Source organism: Macaca nemestrina, chromosome 20 (genome assembly GCF_043159975.1).
Source record: "Macaca nemestrina isolate mMacNem1 chromosome 20, mMacNem.hap1, whole genome shotgun sequence".
In the NCBI taxonomy this organism is placed as follows: Eukaryota; Metazoa; Chordata; class Mammalia; order Primates; family Cercopithecidae; genus Macaca; species Macaca nemestrina.
The window spans coordinates 10,834,725-10,857,476 of record NC_092144.1 but is presented as its reverse complement, the minus strand read 5'-3'; the positions used below and the strand labels follow the sequence as shown (position 1 = coordinate 10,857,476).

The following is a 22,752-nucleotide window of genomic DNA, read 5'->3' as shown; positions in this document are numbered from 1 at the left end:
CTCACTGCAAGCTCCGCCTCCCGGGTTTACGCCATTCTCCTGCCTCAGCCTCCCGAGTAGCTGGGACTACAGGTGCCCGCCACCTCGCCCGGCTAGTTTTTTGTATTTTTTTAAGTAGAGACGGGGTTTCACCGTGTTAGCCAGGATGGTCTCGATCTCCTGACCTCGTGATCCGCCCGTCTCGGCCTCCCAAAGTGCTGGGATTACAGGCTTGAGCCACCGCGCCCGGCCAGTCCCAACTACTCTGGAGGCTGAGGAAGGAGAATCGCTTGAATCGGGGAGGCAAAGGCTGCAGTGAGCCGAGATCGCGCCATTGCACTCTAACCTGGGCGACAGAGCCAGATGCCATCTTAAAAAAAAAAAAAAGCCTGCTTTCATGGAGTAGTAAGTAGCAGCAAATCAATAACAAAACATCAAATACATGTCAGGTGACAATAAGCACATTGGCTGCAAACAAAAACAAAAAAACCCACCTTCTTAATAGCAACTGGGTGGGAGTATTGCTATTTTATTTCATTTTTTTAAATTTTTATTTTTATTTATTTATTTTTTTGAGACAGGGTTTGGATCTTGTTGCCCAGGCTGGAGTCTCAGCTCACTGCAACCTCTGCCTTCCAGTTTCAAGTGATTCTCCTGCCTCAACCTCCTGAGTAGCTGGGATTACAGGCGCATGACACCACGCCAGGCTAATTTTTTTTTTTTTTTTTTTTTTTTTTTTTTGAGATGGAGTCCTGCTCTGTTGCCAGGCTGGAGTGCAATGGCACCATTTCGGCTCACTGAAACCTCTGGCTCCTGGGTTCAAGCGATTCTCCTGCTTCAGCCTCCCAAGTAGCTGGGATTTACAGGCATGGACCACCACGCCCAGCTAATTTTTGTATTTTTGGTAGAGACGGGGTTTCACCATGTTGGCCAGGATGGTCTCGATCTCTTGACCTCATGATCTGCCCTCCTCGACCTCCCAAAGTGCTGGGATTACAGGCATGAGCCACCGCACCCAGCCTATGTCTGGCTAATTTTTGTATTTTCAGTAAAGACAGGGTTTCACCATGTTGGCCAGGCTGGTCTCGAACTCCTGACCTCATGATCCACCTGCCTCAGCCTCCCAAAGTACTGGGATTACAGGCGTGAGCCACTGCGCCCAGCCAATTATTATTTTTTGAGCAGAGTCTCACTCTGTTTGTTGCCCAGGCTGGAGTGCAGTAGCGTGATCTTGGCTCACTGCAATCTTCATCTCCCAGATTCAAGCAGTTCTCCTGCCTCAGCCTCCCGAGTAGCTGGGATTACAGGCGCACACCACCATGCCTGGCTAATTTTTGTATTTTTAGAAGAGATGGGATTTCACCATGTTGGCCAGGCTAGTCTCGAACTCCTGACCTCAAGTGATTTGCCTGCATCGGCCTCCCAAAGTGCTGGGATTATAGGCGTGAGCCACCAGGCCCAGCCCAAGAGAATAAAAATGTGGGTGGTAAAATTTTTTTCCCGAAAATTCATAAATGAAAATCTCACATATTATACATACTGTCCAGGAGCATGGTTTAGCACTGTGCAAACACTCAACTGCTGGTCGTTATAAGGATTATTATTGGTAGGCTTCAGTGGCTCTGGTAATCCCAGTAGTTGAGAGATGGAGGCTGGAGGATTGCTTAAGCCCGGGATTTCAAGACAAGCCTGGACAACATAGTGGGATCCCATCTCTACAAAGAATTTTAAAAATGAGCTAGGTCCTGTGGGAAGATTGCTTCAGTACAGAGGCTGCAGTGAGCTATGATTGTGCCACTGCACTGCAGCCTGGGTGACAGAGCAACACCCTGACTGAGGCAGAGAGAGAGAGAGAAAAGGAAGGAAGGAAGGAAGGAAGGAAGGAAGGAAGGAAGGGGAGAAAAGGAAGGAAGGAAGGAAGGAAAGAAAGAAAGAAAGAAAGAAAGAAAGAAAGAAAGAAAGAAAGAAAGAAAGAAAGAAAGAAAGAAAGAAAAGAGGGAGGGGGAGGGAGGGAGGGAAGAAAGAAAGGAAGGAAGGAGAGAGAAAGAAGCAAAGAAAGAAGGAAGGAAGGAGAGAGAAAGAAGGAAAGAAAGAAGGAAGGAAGGAAGGAGGGAGGGAGGGAGGAACGGAAGGAAGGAAGAAAGGAAGGAAGGAAGGAGAGAGAAAGGAAAGAAAGAAAGAAGGAAAGAAAGAAACGAAAGGAATGAAAGAAAGAAAAGGAAGACAGAGAGAAAGAAAGAAAGAAAAAAGAAAGGAAAGAAAGAAAGAAGGAAGGAAAGAAAGAAAGAAAGAAAGAAAGAAAAAGAAAGAAAGAAAGAAAGAAAGAAAGAAAGAAAGAAAGAAAGAAAGAAAGAAAGAAAGAAAGAAAGAAAGAAAGAAAGAAAGAAAGAAAGAAAGAAAGAATTATTTCCAGGCTGGAAAGAGATGCTGATTTCTGCGATAAAATCAGTAGATACATTTTTTGGAATGTTTGCTATGTGCCAGGCTAGATTTTACAGATGAGAAGTCTGAAGCTCAGGTAAGGTAAGTCACCTGTCCAGGGCCACATAGCAAAAAAAAAGGATGTCTGAAGCCAGAACGGGAGGTGTTGCAGCCCAACTCCCTCCCCTGCACCCAAGCGGCCTCTGGGCCCGGGAAGGGCCCCTGCCCCCTCCCGCCAGACACTTATCTCTACCCAGGCTGTGTTGGCCCCGCCCCCTCGGGGATCTGCCACTTAGAGGCGCCTGGTAGGGAAGGGCCTGGTCAGCTGCGTCCGGCGGAGGCAGCTGCTGACCCAGCTGTGGACTGTGCCGGGAGGGGGGACAGAGGGGCAGGAGCCCTGGGCTCCCCGTGGCGGGGGCTGTATCATGGACCACCTCGGGGCGTCCTTGTGGCCCCAGGTCGGCTCCCTTTGTCTCCTGCTCGCTGGGGCCGCCTGGGCGCCCCCGCCCAACCTCCCGGACCCCAAGTTCGAGAGCAAAGGTAAGGATGAGCTGCGTGTGGACCCCTACACTGGAGCCTGCAGAACCATACTGGGGCCTGAACTCCCAACCTAGGTCCTGGCGGCTATGCCTATTTCTGGACTTCCAGACCGGGTCCTGGGGGCCAAGCTGGCAACTGAACCCTTAGACTGGGTCCTGGATGGGCGGGGGTGGGGTGGGACATGTTAGGATTCAAGACTCCTGATCGCGTCCTGGGGAAGAGCTAGAGTAGGCTTACGGTTCCCGTTTTACCTTTTCAGGGAGTCTGGGACATGCTAAATCCTAAGGGCGCAGGCTTGGTGCTAAGGTCCCTGGGGGGTGGGCACCCAGACGACCCTCCCTAGGGGAGGGAGGATAAAGCCCAGGTCCGAGTTAGAGGGGCCAAGCCACAGGTTACTGTAAACACGGTTTGCCTGAGGGCGCCAGATCACTTGCCCGGCCCGGTGGAGGGAGGGAGGCGGGGCACACGGTTGGCGCTATCGGTCGGCGGGGAGCCTGCCGGGGCCGATAGGGGGCCCGCCTCTCCGCACACACCCCCAGCCGCGCGCAAGTCCTAGGCTGGGGCGGGGCTGGCAGCCGCGAGCTCAAGGTCTTGAACTCCGCGACCAGCTCAGCTGGCCGCCAGGTGGGCAGGTGTGCGCGAGTGGTGACGGCGGGGGACTGTAAGGCGAGCAACTTGCCTCTGGGAATTAGGGGGCCACCACCTCTGCGGACCCCTCCAAGGGCCCCGCTTGGGAAGATGTCAGGGCGGGGCTTTTTTCTTATCGGGTCCGCCCAGGCTGCGGGAGGGAAGAGGAGTGGGCTGTCTTCCGAGGACAGAGCTCAGACCCCCATGCCCTTCCTTTGTCGCCCCTCCCCAGCGGCCTTGCTGGTGGCCCGCGGACCCGAAGAGCTTCTGTGCTTCACCGAGCGGTTGGAGGACTTGGTGTGTTTCTGGGAGGAAGCGGCGAGTGCTGGGGTGAGCCCAGACAACTACAGCTTCTCCTACCACCTCGAGTGAGTCCGATCCGGCGGGCGCCTCCTCGGGCGGAGGGAGCGGGTGGGGCAGAGCTCCTTGGAGGTCGTAGCCTCGGAAGTCCCCGGCTGTTTGAGGCCCGAAGGCGCCTCCAGTCGTGGTCACTGGAGGGAACCCTGCGAGTCCAGGGTTGGCACGCCCCCTATGGGCCGGGGCGCGAACACTCCCGCGATCACCGCTGGAACGCGACCCCAAACATCAGGCTGGGATAACAACGCCTCCAACTCGAGGGTTAGGCGTTACTACATCGGCGCTGGGACGCCCTCTCGAGGTAGTATCCAAAAGGAGACCAGCAGTGACTCATGACTGTAATACCAACTCTTTGGGAGGTCGAGGCGGGAGAATTGCTTGAGCCCAGGAGTTCAAGACCAGAAAGGGCAACACAGCGATATCCCCGTCTCTTAAAAAAAAAAAAAAAAAAAAAAAAAAAATTCCCGGCGCGGTGGCCCAAGCCTCTAATCCCAGCACTTAGGGAGGCCGAGGCGGGCGGATCACGAGGTCAGGAGATCGAGACCATCCTGGCTAACCCGGTGAAACCCCGTCTCTACTAAAAATACAAAAAATTAGCCGGGCGTGGTGGCGGGCGCCTGTAGTTCCAGCTACTCGGGAGGCTGAGGCAGGCGAATCGCTTGAACCCAGGAGGTGGAGATTGCAGTGAGCCGAGATCGCCCACTGCACTCCAACCTGGGCGATAGAGCGAGACTTCATCTCAAAAAAAAAAAAAAGAGTGGGCGCGGTGGCTCACGCCTGTAATCCCAGCACTTTGGGAGGCCAAGGAGGGCGGATCACCTGAGGTCGGGAGTTTGAGACCAGCCCGGCCAACATGGAGAAACCCTGTCTCTACTAAAAATACAAAATTAGGCGGGCGTGGTGGTGCATGTCTGTAATCCCAGCTACTTGGGAGTCTGAGGCAGGAGAATCGCTTGAACCCGAGAGGCGGAGGTTGCGATGAGCCGAGATAGCGCCATTGCACTCCAGCCTGGGCAACGAGAGTGAAACTCTCCGTCTCAAAAAACACAAAACAGGCCGGGCGCGGTGGCTCAAGTCTGTAATCCCAGCACTTTGGGAGGCCGAGGCGGGTGGATCACGAGGTCAGGAGATCGAGACTATCCTGGCTAACATGGTGAAACCCCGTCTCTACTAAAAATACAAAAAACTAGCCGGGCGTGGTGGCGGGCGCCTGTAGTCTCAGCTACTTGGGAGGCTGAGCCGGGAGAATGGCGTGAACCCGGGAGGCGGAGCTTGCAGTGAGCCGAGATCACGCCACTGCACTCCAGCCTGGGAGACACAGCGAGACTCCGTCTCAAAAAAAAAAAAAAAAAACACAAAACAACAACAACAACAACAAAAAACCCGGCGTGGTGGCGCGTGTCTGTGGTCTCAAATACTTGGAAAGCTGAGGTGGGAAGATTCCTTAAGCCCCAGAATTTGAGGCTGCAGTGAGCCATGATAGCGCCACTGTACTCCAGCCTGGGCGACAAAGGAACACCTTGTCACACACACAAGGCGAGACATACACACACACAGTCCCCCACAGGCCGGGAACGCAAACTCCCCGGTCCACACTCCCAACTTGCTCCCTTCCCTCCCGGGTCCCTGGGCGCACAGGGATGAGCCATGGAAGCTTTGTCGCCTGCACCAGGCTCCCACGGCTCGTGGTGCGGTGCGCTTCTGGTGTTCGCTGCCTACAGCCGACACGTCGAGCTTCGTGCCCCTAGAGTTACGCGTCACAGCAGCCTCCGGCGCTCCGCGATATCACCGTATCATCCACATCAATGAAGTAGGTAAGTGCTCTGGGAATGGAAGAGTGATCGGAGGAGAGGGGTCTCGGTCCTCGCCCACCTGACCAACCCCCATGCCTGCAGTGCTCCTGGACGCCCCCGTGGGGCTGGTGGCACGGCTGGCTGACGAGGGCGGCCACATAGTGTTGCGCTGGCTCCCGCCGCCTGAGGCACCCATGACGTCCCACATCCGCTACGAGGTGGACGTCTCGGCCGGCAACGGCGCAGGGAGCGTGCAGAGGGTGAGGCCAGCCCCTACGGCCCAGCCCCCAAAGCTCCACTGACTACTGCCCAGCCACGCCTCTCGAGGTCGCACCCGGTGCCGCCTCCAGGGCCGGTCCGTGACATCCCACATCCCATTACCCTGGTGCTGAAGACCGTTCCACGCCCATAGACACGCCCCCTTTCCTAATGTCCTCGCAAGCCTGCTGAACCCCAACCCCTTCTCCCTCTGGCCCGTAACCCTAGACCCCTTTAGCGCCCGGCTCCCTTTTCGCCTGCTAGCCCAGTTATTAAATTACCCGGGTCCCGCCCCTTGGTACCAGAGTCTCTCTCTTTGATTGGCCCCGAGTTTTCTTGGGCTCCTCCCCCTACTCCTATTGGTCCAATTGCGATTCTAGGGCACCGTTTTTCCTTCCCCTGATTGGCTCGGTTCTACCAGGGCCCGCCCCCACGTGCTCTATTTTTGTCTGACTCGCCTCCCTCGCCCTGGTTCCGCCCCCAGGTGGAGATCCTGGAGGGCCGCACCGAATGTGTGCTGAGCAACCTGAGGGGCCGGACGCGCTACACCTTCGCCGTCCGCGCGCGTATGGCTGAGCCGAGCTTCGGCGGCTTCTGGAGCGCCTGGTCGGAGCCTGTGTCGCTGCTGACGCCTAGCGGTGAGGCTCCAGGCAGGGGTGTAGGAGGAGCCGGGGCGAACCACGGGGCAAGCCCACCGCCCTGACTTCCTCCCCGTCTCTCAGACCTGGACCCCCTCATCCTGACGCTCTCCCTCATCCTCGTGCTCATCCTGGTGCTGCTGACCGTGCTCGCCCTGCTGTCCCACCGCCGGTGAGCTCCCCATTCGGGCGCTGGGCCCAGACTCCTCCTCGCCAACGGTCCTCTTTCACTATGGAAACCTAGGCTCAGAGAGAGACACGCACTTGCCCAAGGTCATGCAGTAAGGAGTCACGTCAGTGGCAGGGCTGGGATGCATGCCAGACTAGACCAGAATGTTAACATTTTCTGCTCTTGGGGACTTTCACCTGATTTTCCTTCTACATCAGGGGCTGCCATTTCTTGGGTCCCTTTGCTAGTTCCTTTCCCCAATGTCATCATCTTTGTAAAATCAACTAGATGAATTTAGTGAAAGAATTTAAGCCCCTGAATGCCTCCCACCCCTGCAGTCAAGCTCCTCAGACACTATGATCAGACCAACCATTCTGAGGTATTTGTAATTCCAAGCACACACCAGGTGGTTTCACACCCCCAAGCTTTTGCCCATCCTGTTCCCTCTGTGTGAAATACCCTTCCTGCCTTGTCCGCTAAGCAATCTGCTAGTTGTCTTTCATGGCCCTGTTCATTTACTTGGTTGAAAAATACATACTGAGTGCCAAACATGTGCCAGGCACTGGAGAGAGAATGGAGAACAAGCCAGAGCCTGACCACAAGTCTCTGACCTTGTGGATCTCAAGTCAACAAACAAGGGACCCAAGAAATATTTGATGATAAATTATAATGAGTGATATCGAAGAAACAAACAGGATGTGGGGACATGACAGGATGATCAGGGAAGGCCTCCAGGAGGAGGTGACATCAGAGTGGAAACCTGAAGGTTGGAAGGAAGCAGCTGCTTGAAAAGTGGGGAGAAGAAATGGCAGGTGCAAAGGCCCTGAGGTGGGAATGAGATTGGAACATTCAGCCAGCTTCAAGAATTGCCACATGGCAGGGCCGCAGGGCCAGGTGCGGTGACTCATGCCTGTAATCCCAGCACTTTGGGATGCCGAGGCAGACGGATCACCTGAGGTTCGGAGTTTGCAACCAGCCTGACCAACATGGAGAAACCCTGTCTCTACTAAAAATACAAAATTAGCCAAGCGTGGTGGCACATTACGCCTGTAATTCCAGCTACTCGAGAGGCTGAGGCAGGAGAAACGCTTGAACCCGGGACGTGGAGGTTGTGGGTGAGCCGAGATTGCACCATTGCTCTCCAGCCTGGGCAACAAGAGTGAAACTCCGTCTCAAAAAAAAAAAAAAAAAATGAATTGCCACATGGCTAGAGCAGTATGTAAGGGGGTATGGCAGATGTTGAGATGAGGGAGGTGACAGGGGTCATATAATCCAGGGCCTTCTGCAGGGTTGTGGGGAGGAGTTTGGATTTTTGTTGTTGTTGTTGTTTTTGAGACAGAGTCACTCTTGTTGCCCAGGCTGGAGTGCAGTGCAGCAGTCTTGGCTCATTGCAATCTCCACCTCCTGGTTCAAGCGATTCTCCTGCCTCAACTGCCCGAGTAGCTGGGATCACAGGCGTGCATGCCCTGCTAATTTTGTAGTTTTAGTAGAGACGGGATTCTACCATGTTGACCAGGCTGGTGTAGAACTCCTGACCTCAGGTGATCTGCTCACATCAGCCTCTCAAAGCACTGGGATTATAGGCATGAGCAACCGTGCCCAGCTTGGATTTTATTCTGAATGCCTTCTCTCATTACTCCAGAAGGTAACATAACAACATAATATTTATCTATGAAGTGACATCATGGACCTCCTGGAAAAGTCTGGGCCAGGGTTTTGGTTTTTTGATTTTTTTTTTTTGTTTTTTTTAGAGATGGGGTCTCACTATGTTTTCCAGGGTGGCCTTGAACTCCTGGGTTCAAGTGATCCTCCCACCTCAGCCTCCCAAAGTGCTGGGATTACAGTGCTGGTGTAAGCCACTGCACCTGGCCATAGCCAGGATTAAAGGGAGAATGACCAAGGTATATTGAACTCCTATGCACCCTTCAATACCCTGTTCCAGTTACCCTTTTGTAGGGCCTTGCTGATGCTTCAGTCAAAACCCCTGTCCCCCAGCCCTGATGCACTCCTCTGCCTCCATTGTGATCACAGGGACTAGGAGTATCTGTGCCCCTATGACTGGGAGTGGAGGGGGTATTGGTGAGTGTTCAATGAGTCATATCTATATAACTGTTTCTATCGGCTTCAACAGGGCTCTGAAGCAGAAGATCTGGCCTGGCATCCCGAGCCCAGAGAGCGAGTTTGAAGGCCTCTTCACCACCCACAAGGGTAACTTCCAGGTAGGTGACCTGGTTGTCCCCTCAGTGCCTGGGCTTCCCTGCTTCTTGCAGCCAAACTGCAGGCCTCTCTGAGCAGGTTGGTGCTATTTCTTCAGCTGTGGCTGTACCAGAACGATGGCTGCCTGTGGTGGAGCCCCTGCACCCCCTTCACAGAGGACCCACCTGCCTCCCTGGAAGTCCTCTCAGAGCGCTGCTGGGGGACGATGCAGGCAGTGGAGCCGGGGACAGATGATGAGGGCCCCCTGCTGGAGCCGGTGGGCAGTGGGCATGCCCAGGATACCTATCTGGTGCTGGACAAATGGTTGCTGCCCCGGAACCCGCCCAGTGAGGACCTCCCAGGGCCTGATGGCAGTGTGGACACAGTGGCCATGGATGAAGGCTCAGAAGCATCCTCCTGCTCATCTGCTTTGGCCTCGAAGCCTAGCCCAGAGGGAGCCTCTGCTGCCAGCTTCGAGTACACCATCCTGGACCCCAGCTCCCAGCTCTTGCGTCCATGGGCACTGTCCCCTGAGCTGCCCTCTACCCCACCCCACCTAAAGTACCTGTACCTTGTCGTATCTGACTCTGGCATCTCAACTGACTATAGCTCAGGGGACTCCCAGGGAGCCCAAGGGGGCTTATCCGATGGCCCCTACTCCAACCCTTATGAGAACAGCCTTATCCCAGCCGCTGAGCCTCTGCCCCCTAGCTATGTGGCTTGCTCTTAGGACACCAGGCTGCAGATGATCGGGGATCCAACATGACTCAGAGAGCCAGTTGCAGACTCAAGACTTACTGAACAGGGAGGGCGAGGCCTCTCTCAGGAGTAGGGGCATTGCTGATTTTGTCTGCCCAGTCCATCCTGCTCAGGAAATCACAACCTTGCAGTATCTTTAAATATGTATAGTTTGTTTTTTTTTTTAAATCTATCTATCTTTATATACATATGTATGTAAGTTTTTCTACCATGATTTTTACAAACACCCTGTAAGTCCCATCTTCCCCTGGGCATAGGCCATGGGGTAGAAGTTAAAGTTCTTGAACTTATTCAGAAGCTGAACCTGTAATCTGAATACTAATCATAACATAAAATAGTATGTTAAACAGCTCCTAAATCTTAGTGGCTTACCACACTAAGTGATTTCTCTCTCCTAACTCAGCTCAAATGGGCAGCCATCCACAGGATGAGTCAGAGGATAAGACTCTTCCAGTCTGTAGCTCTACCTTCTCTTAGGGTACTTAGATGGATCCTCTATTCTACAAACTGCTAGTCAGCAAGGGAAGAAAACGGGCAGCAATGACTCTCAATGGGCCATTTGAGGGATCTGGCCCGGAAATGGACTTCCTCTTTTCTTCTCACACCTCATTGGCTGGGAACAGTCACATGACCCCAGTCACAGGAAAGGCTGAGAAACTTAGTTTAGTTCTTCACCCAGGAAGAGCAAAGCTGTTTAACAGGCCTCTAGCTAGTCTCTGCAACTAACAATAATAACAATAATTCTGAATCAGGCCATGTTCTAAGAGAGTACTCTGATGACACTTGGTGTCAGCAAGTAACTCAATGGGAGTTTTGGTTTAACTACGGACAGGGTCTCTGTTACATAGGCTGGAGCCCAGTACCTCCAACATGGTTCGCTGCAGCCTTGACCTCCTGGGCTTAGGTGATCCTCCTGCCTCAGCTTTTCGAGTAGCTGGGACTACTGGCGTGCACCACCAAGGCTGGCTGTTTTTTTTTTTTTTTTTTTTTTTTAAGACGGAATCTCGCTCTGTCGCCCAGGCTGGAGTGCAGTGGGCCGGATCTCAGCTCAATGCAAGCTCCGCCTCCTGGGTTCACGCCATTCTCCTGCCTCAGCCTCCCGAGTAGCTGGGACTACAGGCGCCCGCCACCTCGACCGGCTAGTTTTTTGTATTTTTTTAGTAGAGACGGGGTTTCACTGTGTTAGCCAGGATGGTCTCGATCTCCTGACCTCGTGATCCGCCCGTCTCGGCCTCCCAAAGTGCTGAGATTACAGGCTTGAGCCACTGCGCCCGGCCTTTTTTTTTTTTTTTTTGAGACGGAGTCTCATCTCCATCACCCAGGCTGGAATGCAGTGGCTCGATCTCAGCTCACTGCAACCTCTGCCTCCTGGGTTCAAGCATTCTCCTGTCTCAGCCTCCCAAGTAGCTGGGATTACAGGTGCCAGCCACCACGCCTGGCTAAGTTTTGTATTTTTAGTAGAGACGGGGTTTCACCATGTTGGCTGGGCTGGTCTCCAACTCCTGACCTCAGGTGATCCACCTGTCTCGGCCCCTGAAAACACACACACGTGCCAGGACATGTGTGCAAGAATGTTCACAGCAGTAAATAAGGCAATCTAATGAAGAAATCAGGGTATAGTCACCCATGGAATTATATGCAATACAGAAAAAGGAATGAACTAAAAAAATGTAGCTGAATCTTAGTAACAACGTTGAGTGCAAAAAGGAAGTCTCAGAAGATTATGTTTATCATGAAACTTTTTTTTTTTTTTTTTTTTTTGAGATGGAGTCTCGCTTTGTCGCCCAGGCTGGAGTGTAATGGCACAATCTTGGCTCACTGCAACCTCCGCCTCCTGGGTTCAAGCAATTCTCCTGCCTAAGCCTCCCGAGTAGCTAGGATTACAGGCACCTGCCACCACACCCAGCTAATTTTTTTTGTATTTTTAGTTGATACAGGGTTTCATCATGTTGGGCAGGCTGGTCTCCCAACTCCTGACCTCTGGTAACCTGCCTGCCTCAGCCTCCCTAAGTGCTGGGATTACAGGCGTGAGCCACCACGCCCGGCCTGAAGCTCTTTTTATAAAGTTTAAAGCAACAAAACTAAACAATATATTGATTGGGTACAATAGATACAAGATAATGCTATACTTTTAAAAGAGAAAAAGCACTTTACATTGTTTAGGTCTTTGGATCTGCATATGTCCCTGAGGTAAGTAGCCATGGGCAACTGAAACACAGAGAGGTGGTCACCCACCAAAGCTCAGGGCTGGCCTCCAGAGCTTGAACCCTTGCCTGAGCTGGGGTCACCAGCCTGGGTGGGCCATGGAGCAATCATCATTTCTCCATCTGATCGGAAAGTCACCCACCACTCTGTTCTGGGGCCCAGCCCGCCTGGATCCAGGCAGGCTCGGAGGCCGTGTTCTCCTGGACCTGGTGCATCTGGCTGCAGCCAGCACTGGGCAGGAAAATACCGCTGGAGCAGTGCCAGGTGCAGGACGTCCCCACTATCTGCCTCCTCCTGGGTCTGGAGGGCCACCATGAGCCCACAGTCCCGGCCAGGCCCAAGCCGGTGGCTGAAGTGGGCAGCTGTGTCTAGAAGTAAGGCAATGAGGTAGGCGGCTTCCTGGGGCTCTGGGTCTTCCGCTAGGTACTCTTCTAGGCCATCGAGCAGCAGAAGGGAGGGGGCTGGCCCCGGGGCTTCATGGGCAGAGCACAGGAACCGGAAAAGCTCTCGGGTTGAGGGTGGGTACTGGAAGCGGATCTTCTAGAAGGAGAAACAGAAGGAAAGGGCCGGATTCAGCACAAGAAGCCAGACTGCTTGCAAGAGAACCCTGCCTCCTTGCATACTTTCCTTGGTTCCAGGATGAACCAGCTCAGAGTGGTTAAATATTCTTGTATTCGTCCCTTTTTCCAGCACTCATCACTGCCGAGTATTAGTTGAGGGCAAGTCATTTTTGCTTGTTTTTGGCCAAATCTCTAGGGCAGTTTTTCCACGGAAAACCGTCCCCCAGCATTGCATTGTCGGTCTGACCTCATCCTTGACGCCAACAGGAGCCAACTCTGGTCCTGAATGGACCCAAGCTTGGCCCCGCCCCTTGATGGGCCTGACTTCACCCTCTGGGCACCGCCTCTTGCTAACACCGCCCATCATTGGATGGGCTCTCACTTCAGTCTTTTTTTTTTTTTTTTTTTTTTTTTTTTTGAGACGGAGTCTCGCTCTGTCGCCCAGGCTGGAGTGCAGTGGCCGGATCTCAGCTCACTGCAAGCTCCGCCTCCCGGGTTCACGCCATTCTCCTGCCTCAGCCTCCCGAGTAGCTGGGACTACAGGCGCCCGCCACCTCGCCCGGCTAGTTTTTTGTATTTTTTAGTAGAGACGGGGTTTCACCGTGTTAGCCAGGATGGTCTCGATCTCCTGACCTCGTGATCCACCCGTCTCGGCCTCCCAAAGTGCTGGGATTACAGGCTTGAGCCACCGCGCCCGGCACTTCAATCTTAATTAAGCTCCGCGTGGTGCCACCCCTCACTGCGCCTGCCTGACTCCGCCCCATCGTGGCTGCCCTGGCCCGCCCTTCCACCGTCCCCTCCATGGGCTTGTCTACCTGTCACTCAGTAGTCCCGGATCTACTCCACCATTGGCTAGAACGCCTCCACTCCCACCGCACAGTTACCTGGAGTCGCATTGGGTCTAGAGTCGTTCCGGTCCCGCGGGGCAGGCTTTGTAGAGGCCTCCGTGTCAGGAAGAGGACTGGGCCTTGGCCCTCCCCCGCCGCCTCTAGGGCCGCAGCAAATAGCAGCGCTGTTTTTCCAGACCCTGGTGCGCCGAGAAGCAGCAAAGGCGGTCCGGCGGCAGCCGTGTTCTCCTCCCCGGACCAGGCCGCACCGTCCCTGGTCAGCACCCGCCTCAGCGTCTCCGCCATTCGCCGCGTAGCTCTGTCCAATTGGTGGCTCTTTCCCAGTCTTAGTCCCGCCCAAGTCGAGGCTGCTTCGGTACAGTTCACTTAGTTTCTCTATTGGTTTAGGAATCTGTCCATCAAAACTCGATTCCTCTGGGGAATGAGCGAAGGGTTAGAACCTATGCGGAGGAAAGGGTGCATTCGAGGGAAATAGGGAAATAAGGCCCTTCCTTAAGGGAGGCTGCTGGGGGAACCAGCACGAATACTGTTATTGTCAGCTAATGAGACAAATATAAGGATTAAGAATTGGAGGAGCAGACCAGAATGAGTGACATATTCTTGAAAGTCGCCTAGCCTCAGTTTGCCCTCCTGTAAAATGGGGCTTATGATATCTCAGAGGAGTATTGTGATCGGCATGTATTTGTGTGTGGTTTTGCTGATGTCATCCAATGACAACTGAGAATTGAAGAGGGGGATGAGCTGTGTGCTTGTCTTTCTGTGCACCTGAGTATGGGCAGGAGTGTGTGTCTGGGGACACAGGCTCAGGGACACAGCCATCCCCGAAAGTCTGTGAGATGAAGGCTCTCAACTTCCTCACTGGCTAAGGGGTTCTGTGGGGCCTTCCTTGTGGTACGGGGGCAGGGCAGGACCGCAGGACAAAGAAGGGAGCAGGAGAGACAAAGAGACAGGAGCTGAAACACTGAAGGAGAGATACAGCAGGGACATTGTTTGTCTTGTTCACTTCTGTTCTCCAGTACCCACAATAGCACCTGGCACATTTGTAGGTTCTCAAATACAGGCTCGTTAAGACAATGAAGGAAGGGAAGTGGGATTGATGAGAAACAGGGAGAAAGGGAGGAACAAAGTGAATGATCGTGATCCCTGGCTGGATCTTCTCACCCAGACTTCGTCCCAGAGCTGCCACTCACGCCTGTGTTGCCCTGGCAACCTTGTCTCCTGGTAACTCCAAAGTGGTGCCGTTGCCTGGAGACCCAGGGGCAGGGAGAAAGTGAGATTTCCTGGGCTTCCTCTCTCCCTCTGGGACCAGAAAACAGCTCCACGACATCCCCCAACACACCCACTCACACAGCTGGGCACCCTCACACCCCTCTACACACACACACACACACACACACAAACACACACCCACCACGGCATCTCTGAATATATTCTATTTTCAGAATCTCCATCATGCACATGCTCCAACCTTGCCCTATCCTGACACACAGCATCCCATACAAACTCTGTCCCACATTCATCCCCCACACCCTTTCTCTTGCAAAACACGTAACTATGACATTGCCACTACACACGCAGACACACACAGTGAAGCACACCGATACACTGCGCTGTCAAACACCCTACCTCAGTCCCCATCCCCCAGCAGATACACAACCCATGATTCACCTCACATTTCAACACTCCAGATGCACAAACAGGCCTGGTATGGTGGCTTATGTCTGTAGTCCCAGTGCTTTGGGAGGCCAAGGCAGGAGGATTGCTTGAGGCCAAGAGTTCAAGACCAGCCTGGGCAATGTAGTGAGACCCCATCTCTACAAAATACTTAAAAATTAGCCAGGTGCTAATTTTTAATATCACTGGGCGCGGTGTGGCTCATGCCTGTAATCCCAGCACTTTGGGAGGCTGAGGTGGGCAGATCATGAGGTCAGGAGATCAAGACCATCCTGGCTTACACAGTGAAACCCCATCTCTACTAAAAATAGAAAAAAAAATTTAGCCAGGCATGGTGGTGGGCACCTGTAGTCCCAGCTACTTGGGAGGTGGAGGCAGAAGAATGGCGTGAACCCGGGAGGCGGAGCTTGCAGTGAGCCGAGATCATGCCACTGCACTCCAGCCTGGGCGACAGAGCGAGACTCTGTCTCAAAAAAAAAAAAAAATTTAGCCAGGTGTGGTGGCGTGCACCTGTAGTCCTAGCTACTCGGGAGTCTGAGGCAGGAGGATTGCTTGAGCCCAAGGAAGTCAAAGCCGCAGTGAGCAGTGATTATGCCACTGCACTCCAGCCTGGACAACAGAGCAACACCCTATCTCAACAAAAACAAAACAAAACAGAACAAAACAAAAATGCACAAATAGTCAGTAGTAACACCCACATCACAGAGTCCAGCATAGTTACATACATGGGAGCATGCTGAATACAGCCTCACCACAAGTCCTTTGTACTTGATGATCTTGTGTGTGTAGCAGTCAGCTTCCAGATATCCTTCTGGCTTTTTTTTTCTTTTTTCTTTTTTGAGACAGAGTTTTGCTCTTGTTGCCCAGGCTGGGGTGCAATGGCATGATCTTGGCTCATTGCAACCTCCGTCTCCCAGGTTCAAGTGATTCTCCTGCCTCAGCCTCCCAAGTAGCTGGGATTATAGGCATGCACCACCACGCATGGCTGATTTTGTATTTTTAGTAGAGACAGGGTTTCTCCATGTTGGTCAGGCTGGTCTCGAACTTCTGACCTCAGGTGATCTGCCAGCCTTGGCCTCCCAAAGTGCTGGGATTACAGGTGTGAGCCACCGCGCCCAGCCAACTTTTTTTTCCCTCCACTCTTTTTAGGTCTTTGGTCAAAATATCATCTACTCAGAGACTCAGAGAGGCTCTCCTGGACTGCCTGCCCAAAATTGCACACATTTCACTCTCTGATTATTTGTTTTTGTAGTTATTGTTGTTGTGTTGGTTTGTTTTTTCGAGATGGAGTCTTGCTCTGTCACCCAGGTTGGAGTGCAATGGCACGATCTCAACTCACTGCAATCTCCACCTCCCGGGTTCAAGCGATCCTCCTGCCTCAGCCTCCTGAGTAACTGGGACTACAGGTGCATGCCACGACCCCCAGCTAGTTTTGGTATTTTTAGTAGAGACGGGGTTTCTCCATGTTGGCAAGGCTGGTCTCGAACTTCTGACCTCGTCCACCCACCTTGGCCTTCCAAAGTGCTGGAATTAACAGGCGTGAGCCACCGTGCCCGGCCAGCTGTCTTTATTTCTCTCTAAATAACGTTCACTTCTAATGTTATCCATTTATCTGATGGCATCTCTCCCCACTAGTTCCATGAGGATAGGGTCTTTATTTTTGGTCACTGCTAGCTCCTCAGTTGCTAGTATGGCACCTGGTACACACTAGGTGCTCATGAATGTCGGCCGAGTTGAGAATATTCAGCAGAGATGCAGACATTTGGCAAATCTCTCATGCACACAGTCCTTCTTTCACTTATCAGAATTTTGTCTTCATATATATATATATATATATTTTTTTTTTTTTTCTAGAGGGAGTCTCACTGTGTCACCCAGGCTGGAGTGCAGTGGTGCGATCTCGGCTCACTGCAGCCTCCACCTCCCAGGTTCCAGCAGTTGTCCTGCTTCAGCCTACCAGCTAGCTTGGATTACAGGTACACGCCACTATGCCCAGCTTTTTTTTTTTTTTTTTTGCATGTCTTTTAGTAGAGATGGGGTGTCACTATGTTGGCCAGGCTAGTCTCAAACTCCTGATCTCAGGTGATCCACCTGTCTTGGCCTCCCAGAGTGCTAGGATTACAGGCGTGAGCCACTGTGCCCGGCCTGTCTTCACATCTTGACAGAAGAAGATTTACCATAGAGGAGAATCACGGAGGAATGTACCTGTCTGCAGGTAGGGTTGGACCCGGGGCTACGGGGTAGGAACTAGGTGACTTGGGGTCACTCTGTGCCTATCCTTAGTTTACTGGCATCCTCAAGCAATAAGTTCATTCATTTAGCAAACATTTATTGAGCACGTACTATGTATCAGGGCCTATTCTAGTAACTGTAGACCCCACAGTGAATAGACAACAGACCAAATCTCTGTCCTGGTGGAGCCGACATTCAAGTGAGGGAGACCTATAAAGACCCACTAAGCATCATGAGGAATTTAAACACTGTGTGAGCACACGACAAGCATTTGCACAAAGGGGCATTTGCACAAAAAGACATTTGCACAAGGGGCTGGGCACAGTGACTCACCCCTGTAATCCCAGCACTGTGGGAGGCCGAGGCGGGCAGATAACCTGATGTTGGGAGTTTGAGACCAGCCTGACCAACATGGTGAAACCCCATCTCTACTAAAAATACAAAAACTAGCTGGGTGTGGTGGCGGGCGTCTGTAATCCCAGCTACTCAGGAGGCTGAGGCAGGAGAATCGCTTGAACCCGGGAAGCGGAGGTTGCAGTGAGCTGAGATCGCACCATTGCACTCCAGCCTGGGTGACAGAGCGAGACTCCGTCTCGAAAAAAGAAAAGAAATTTGCACAACGAAGGGAATTGAGAAGGCAGACCAGTTGTTTTTTCAATTTTGAATAGGGTGGTTGGATCAGGCTGGGAAGGTGACGTTTGAGAAAAGGCCTGAGAGAGGTCAGGGAGTGAATTGTGCAAATATGCAGTGGAAGAACATTCCAGGTGGAGAAAGTTCAAGGGCCCTGAGGCATTGGCAGAAAGTTGGCTTTTACTTGAGTCATGAGGAGACAGGAGAGGGCTCTGTGCCTGGGATAGTCGTGCTGTGACATTCTAAATCAGAGCTCTGTTTTGGTCAACTTGAGATTGAGATGCTGTGAGACCCACAGGGACATGTTGAGAAGGCTTTTGATTTTTGTTGTTGTTGTTTATTTTTTTATGTTTTTATTTTTTGAGACTGTCTCGCTCTGTCACCCAGGCTGGAGTGCAATGGTGCGATCTCAGCTCACTGCAACCTCTGCCTCCCAAGTTCAAGTGATTCTCCAGCCTCAGCCTCCTGAGTAGCTATGATTACAGGTGCACGCTGCCACTCCTGGCTAATTTTTGTATTTTTAGTAGAGACAGGGTTTCACCATGTTGGCCAATCTGGTCTTGAACTCCTGACCTCAGGTGATCTGCCGCCTTACCCTCCCTAAGTGTTGGAATTACAGGCGTTAGCCACTGCTCCTGGCCTAAACGCTTTATTTTTTCGAGACGGGGGTCTTGCTACATTGCCTAGGCTGATCTCAAACTCCTGGGTTCAAGCAATCTTCCTACCTAGACACCTCCCATAGTGTTGGGATTACAGGTGTGAGCCACTGCACCCAGCCAAGAAGGCTTTCGTTTTTTGTTTTTTGTTTTTTGTTTTGAGGCGGAGTCTTGCTCTGTCGCCCAGGCTGGAGTGCAGTGGTGCGATCTCGGCTCACTGCAAGCTCCGCCTCCCGGGTTCACGCCATTCTCCTGCCTCAGCCTCCCGAGTATAGCTGGGACTACAGGTCCCTGCCACCACGACCGGCTAATTTTTTGTATTTTTAGTAGAGATGGGGGTTCATCGTGTTAGCCAGGATGGTCTCGATCTCCTGACCTCGTGATCTGCCCACCTCGGCCTCCCAAAGTGCCGGGATTACAAGCGTGAGCACCGCGCCTGGCCTCGTTTTTTTTTTTTTTTTTGAGATGGAGTTTTGCTCTTGTTGTCCAAGCTGGAGTGCAATGGCACGATCTCAGCTCACTGCAACCTCCGCCTCCTGGGTTCAAGCGATTCTCCTGCCTCAGCCTCCTGAGTAGCTGGGATTACAGGCACGTGCCACCATGCCCGACTAATTTTTTGTATTTTTAGTAGTAACAGTGTTTCACCATGTTAGGCAGGCTGGTCTCAAACCCCTGACCTCAAGTGATCCGCCCGGCTCAGCCTCCCAAAGTGCCGGGATTGCAGAGGTGAGCCACGACGCCCAGCCAATCCCAAACAGGTACAAGCCAGCCTGTGTTCTCTACCTAAGATCATCTATCCCAGTATGAGAGTTGGTGCAAGGCCAGGGCTGCTGTCACCACCCTCCTGAATGGGACCTGATTCTTCCCCCACTTTTACCATTCTTGGCCGGCGCTCCACATCAGCATCACGGACAGGGCCTGCTGGTTTGGGTGGTGGCGCTGTCCATTGTGCTGAAGCTTTGCTTTCTTCCTGGCCCCAGTGGAGACAGCTGCGCGTCAGGAGAGACCACAGGTCTCAGGTGTATAAGCTCTGGACACAGGAGCCTTGGTCAGTCAATCAGGGGGCCTCCTGATGCAGTCTTTCCTCTGCCATCAGCTCTCTGATGCTCTCATCTTATCCCCCAGTGGCCCACGATAAGCTCCACCATCTCCGCAACTTTCCCACCATCTCCCCAACCTCCTCTTCTTCTGTCTCCTCTTCACTCACCCTTTGCCAATTGCTACACAGGCCACTTTGCTGTTTCCTGAACACAGAAGGCACGTTCCCGCCTCAAGCCTTTCACACTTGCTCTGCAAAGACCTCCTTTGCCTGGAGGTCTCCCCACCACATATTTGCATGGCTCCCTTCCTCCCAGTGTCGTCTCAGAGAGAACTTCGTTGATCCCTTTTTTTAAAATTGCAAACCATAGCCCAGGCATGGCGGCTCACACCTGTAATCCCAGCATTTTGGGAGACCGAAGTGGGAGGATCACTTGAGCCCAGAAGTTCAAGACCAGCCTGGGGAACATAGCAAGACATTGTCTCTACTAAAAATTTAAAAAACTAGCAGGCATGGTGGTGTGTGCCTGCAGTCCCAGCTACTTGGGAGGATCACTGGATCACTGGATCCCAGAAGTTTAAGGCTGTAGTGAGCTAGGATCATGCCACTGCACTCCACCCGTCGCTCAGCCTGAGCAACAAACAGAGCAAGACCCTCCCTATCCCTTAAAAAGAAATTGCAAACCATGTCCCTATCCTACAGTTGTCACATCACCTTCCTTAGCTTGAGTGTTCTCCTTATCACATATCAATATCTAACATATCAGAGATCCCTTAGCTAAATCCATGATCCTGGAGTTGGAAATTCAGGATTTTTCAGATTTTAAAATGTAATAGGCTGTAAATACTGTGTGTTTCATACCCCCAGTGGGACCAGAACTAACATCCTCAAATCACTTTATCTTCAGCAAAACACAAGAATATTCACATCAAGTGAAATAAATAAAAGCTATACATAATCTCAGGTCAGTTCAGGTTAGGTTTTGCCATAAATGAGTTATGAAAGGATTTTGGTTTTCAGACTTCTTTTTCTTTTTTGAAATGGAGTCTCACTCTGTCACCCAGGCTGGAGTGCAGTGGTGTAATCTTGGCTCACTGTAACCTCCGCCTCCCAGGTTCAAGTGATTCTCCTGCCTCAGCCTCCCGAGTAGCTGGGATTACAGACGTGCGTCACCACACCCAGCTAATTTTTGTATTTTTAGTAGAGACGGGGGGTTTCACCATGTTGGCCAGGCTGGTCTTGAACTCCCGACCTCAGGTGATCCACCCGCTTCAGCATCCCAAAATGCTGGGATTACAGGTGTGAGCAACCGCGCCTGGCCTGGTTTTCAGACTTCTATAAAAATTTGGAATTGTGAATCTGTACTTAGCTCATTTATTTTTATATTTATTAATTTGCGTATTTATTTATTTTGAGACATGGTCTCACTCTGTCACCCAGGCTACAGTGCAGTGGCAGGATCACAGCTCACCATAGTCTCGACTTCCTGGGCTCAAGTGACTCCCACCTCAGCCTCCCGTGTAGCCGGGACTATAGATGTGTGCCACCATGCCCAACTAATTTTAAAATATATATATTTTTTTGTACAGACGGAGGTCTCACTATGTCGCCCAGGTCGTTCTCCAACTCCTAAGCTCAAGCAATCCTCCAGCCTTGGCCTCCCAGAGTGTTGGGATCACAGGTGTGGAGACCAGGCCCCATTTACCTTGTTTATTGTCTTACATATTAGAATACTCTCATCTGTGACAGCAGAGGTTTGTGTCTGTTCTGCTCACTGCTGTAACCTCCCGACCCCCCAACTCCCACCCTGTGCCTAACTAAACAACACTTATGCTTCGGTCTGAATGTTTGTACCCTGTCCCCCGGTTCATATGTTGAAATCCTAACCCACAGTGATCGGAGGTGGGGGGCCTTTTTTTTTTTTTTTTTTTGAGACAGAGTCTGGCTCTGTAGCCCAGGCTGGAGTGCAGTGGCCAGATCTCAGCTCACTGCAAGCTCCGCCTCCCGGGTTCACGCCATTCTCCGGCCTCAGCCTCCTGAGTAGCTGGGACTACAGGCGCCCGCCACCTCGCCCGGCTAGTTTTTTTGTATTTCTTAGTAGAGACGGGGTTTCACCGTGTTAGCCAGGATGGTCTCGATCTCCTGACCTCGTGATCCGCCCGTCTCGGCCTCCCAAAGTGCTGGGATTACAGGCTTGAGCCACCGCGCCCGGCCTTTTTTTTTTTTTTTGAGACGGAGTCTCCCTCTGCCGCCCAGGCTGGAGTGCAGTGGCGCAATCTCAGCTCACTGAAAGCTCTGCCTCCCAGGTTCACGCCATTCTCCTGCCGCTGGGACTACAGGCACCCACCACCTCGCCCGGCTAGTTTTTTGTATTTTTTAGTAGAGACAGGGTTTCACCGTGTTAGCCAGGATGGTCTCGATCTCCTGACCTCGTGATCCGCCCGTCTTGGCCTCCCAAAGTGCTGGGATTACAGGCGTGAGCCACCTTGCCCGGCCGGTGGGGGGCCTTTTAAAGGTGATTAGGTCATGAGGGTGGAGTCCTCATGAATGGGATTAGTGCTTTTATAAGAGAGGCCCCAGAGAGCTTCTCCACCTTCTGCCATGTGAGACTAGAGTGAGTCTATGAGGAAGCAGGCCCTCACCGGTCACCGAATCTGCTGGGGCCTTGATCTTGGACTTCCCAGCCTCCAGAACTATGAGAAATAAACTTCTGTTAGGCCCAGGGTGGTAGCTCATGCCTGTAATCCCAGCACTTTGGGAGGTTGAGGTGGGTGAACCGCTTGAGCCCAGAAGTTCAAGATCAGCTGGGACAACATGGCACAACCCCGTCTCTATTAAAAAAAAAATAGGCCAGGCACGGTGGCTCATGCCTATAATCCCAGCACTTTGGAAGGCCGAGGTGGGCGGATCACAAGGTCAGGAGTTCGAGACCAGCCTGGCCAATATGGTCAAACCCCATAAAGTATTTGTCTACCAAAAATACAAAAATTAGCCAGGTGTGGTGGCAGGCGCCTGTAATCCCAGCTACTAGGGAGGCGGAGGCATGAGAATCGCTTGAACTCAGGAGGCGGAGGTTGTGTGAGCCGAGATCGTACCACTGTACTCCAGCCTGGCGACAGAGCAAAACTCCATCTCAAAACACAAGAAACACAAACACACACACAAAATAAA

General features: G+C 52.3%; 2 protein-coding genes across 2 annotated transcripts; one reads left to right on the top strand and one right to left on the bottom strand.

Moving 5' to 3' along the window:
• Window positions 1-2,718: 2,718 nt before the first annotated feature.
• LOC105472438 (erythropoietin receptor) lies at window positions 2,719-10,490 on the top strand. The gene is made up of 8 exons (XM_011725708.2): window positions 2,719-2,940; window positions 3,800-3,935; window positions 5,563-5,738; window positions 5,820-5,977; window positions 6,460-6,613; window positions 6,698-6,785; window positions 8,914-9,001; window positions 9,097-10,490. Exons 1-8 carry the CDS (start codon window positions 2,826-2,828, stop codon window positions 9,706-9,708), a joined length of 1,527 nt encoding a protein of 508 aa, XP_011724010.1. The 5' UTR covers window positions 2,719-2,825; the 3' UTR covers window positions 9,709-10,490.
• A 1,340-nt stretch (window positions 10,491-11,830) lies between these two features.
• LOC105472495 (SWIM-type zinc finger 7 associated protein 1) lies at window positions 11,831-13,658 on the bottom strand. The gene is made up of 2 exons (XM_011725836.3): window positions 13,387-13,658; window positions 11,831-12,482 (listed from the first exon to the last, which is right to left on the bottom strand). The coding sequence occupies exons 1-2, from the start codon at window positions 13,633-13,635 to the stop codon at window positions 11,979-11,981; spliced, it is 753 nt and encodes a 250-aa protein (XP_011724138.1). The 5' UTR covers window positions 13,636-13,658; the 3' UTR covers window positions 11,831-11,978.
• Window positions 13,659-22,752: the final 9,094 nt, after the last annotated feature.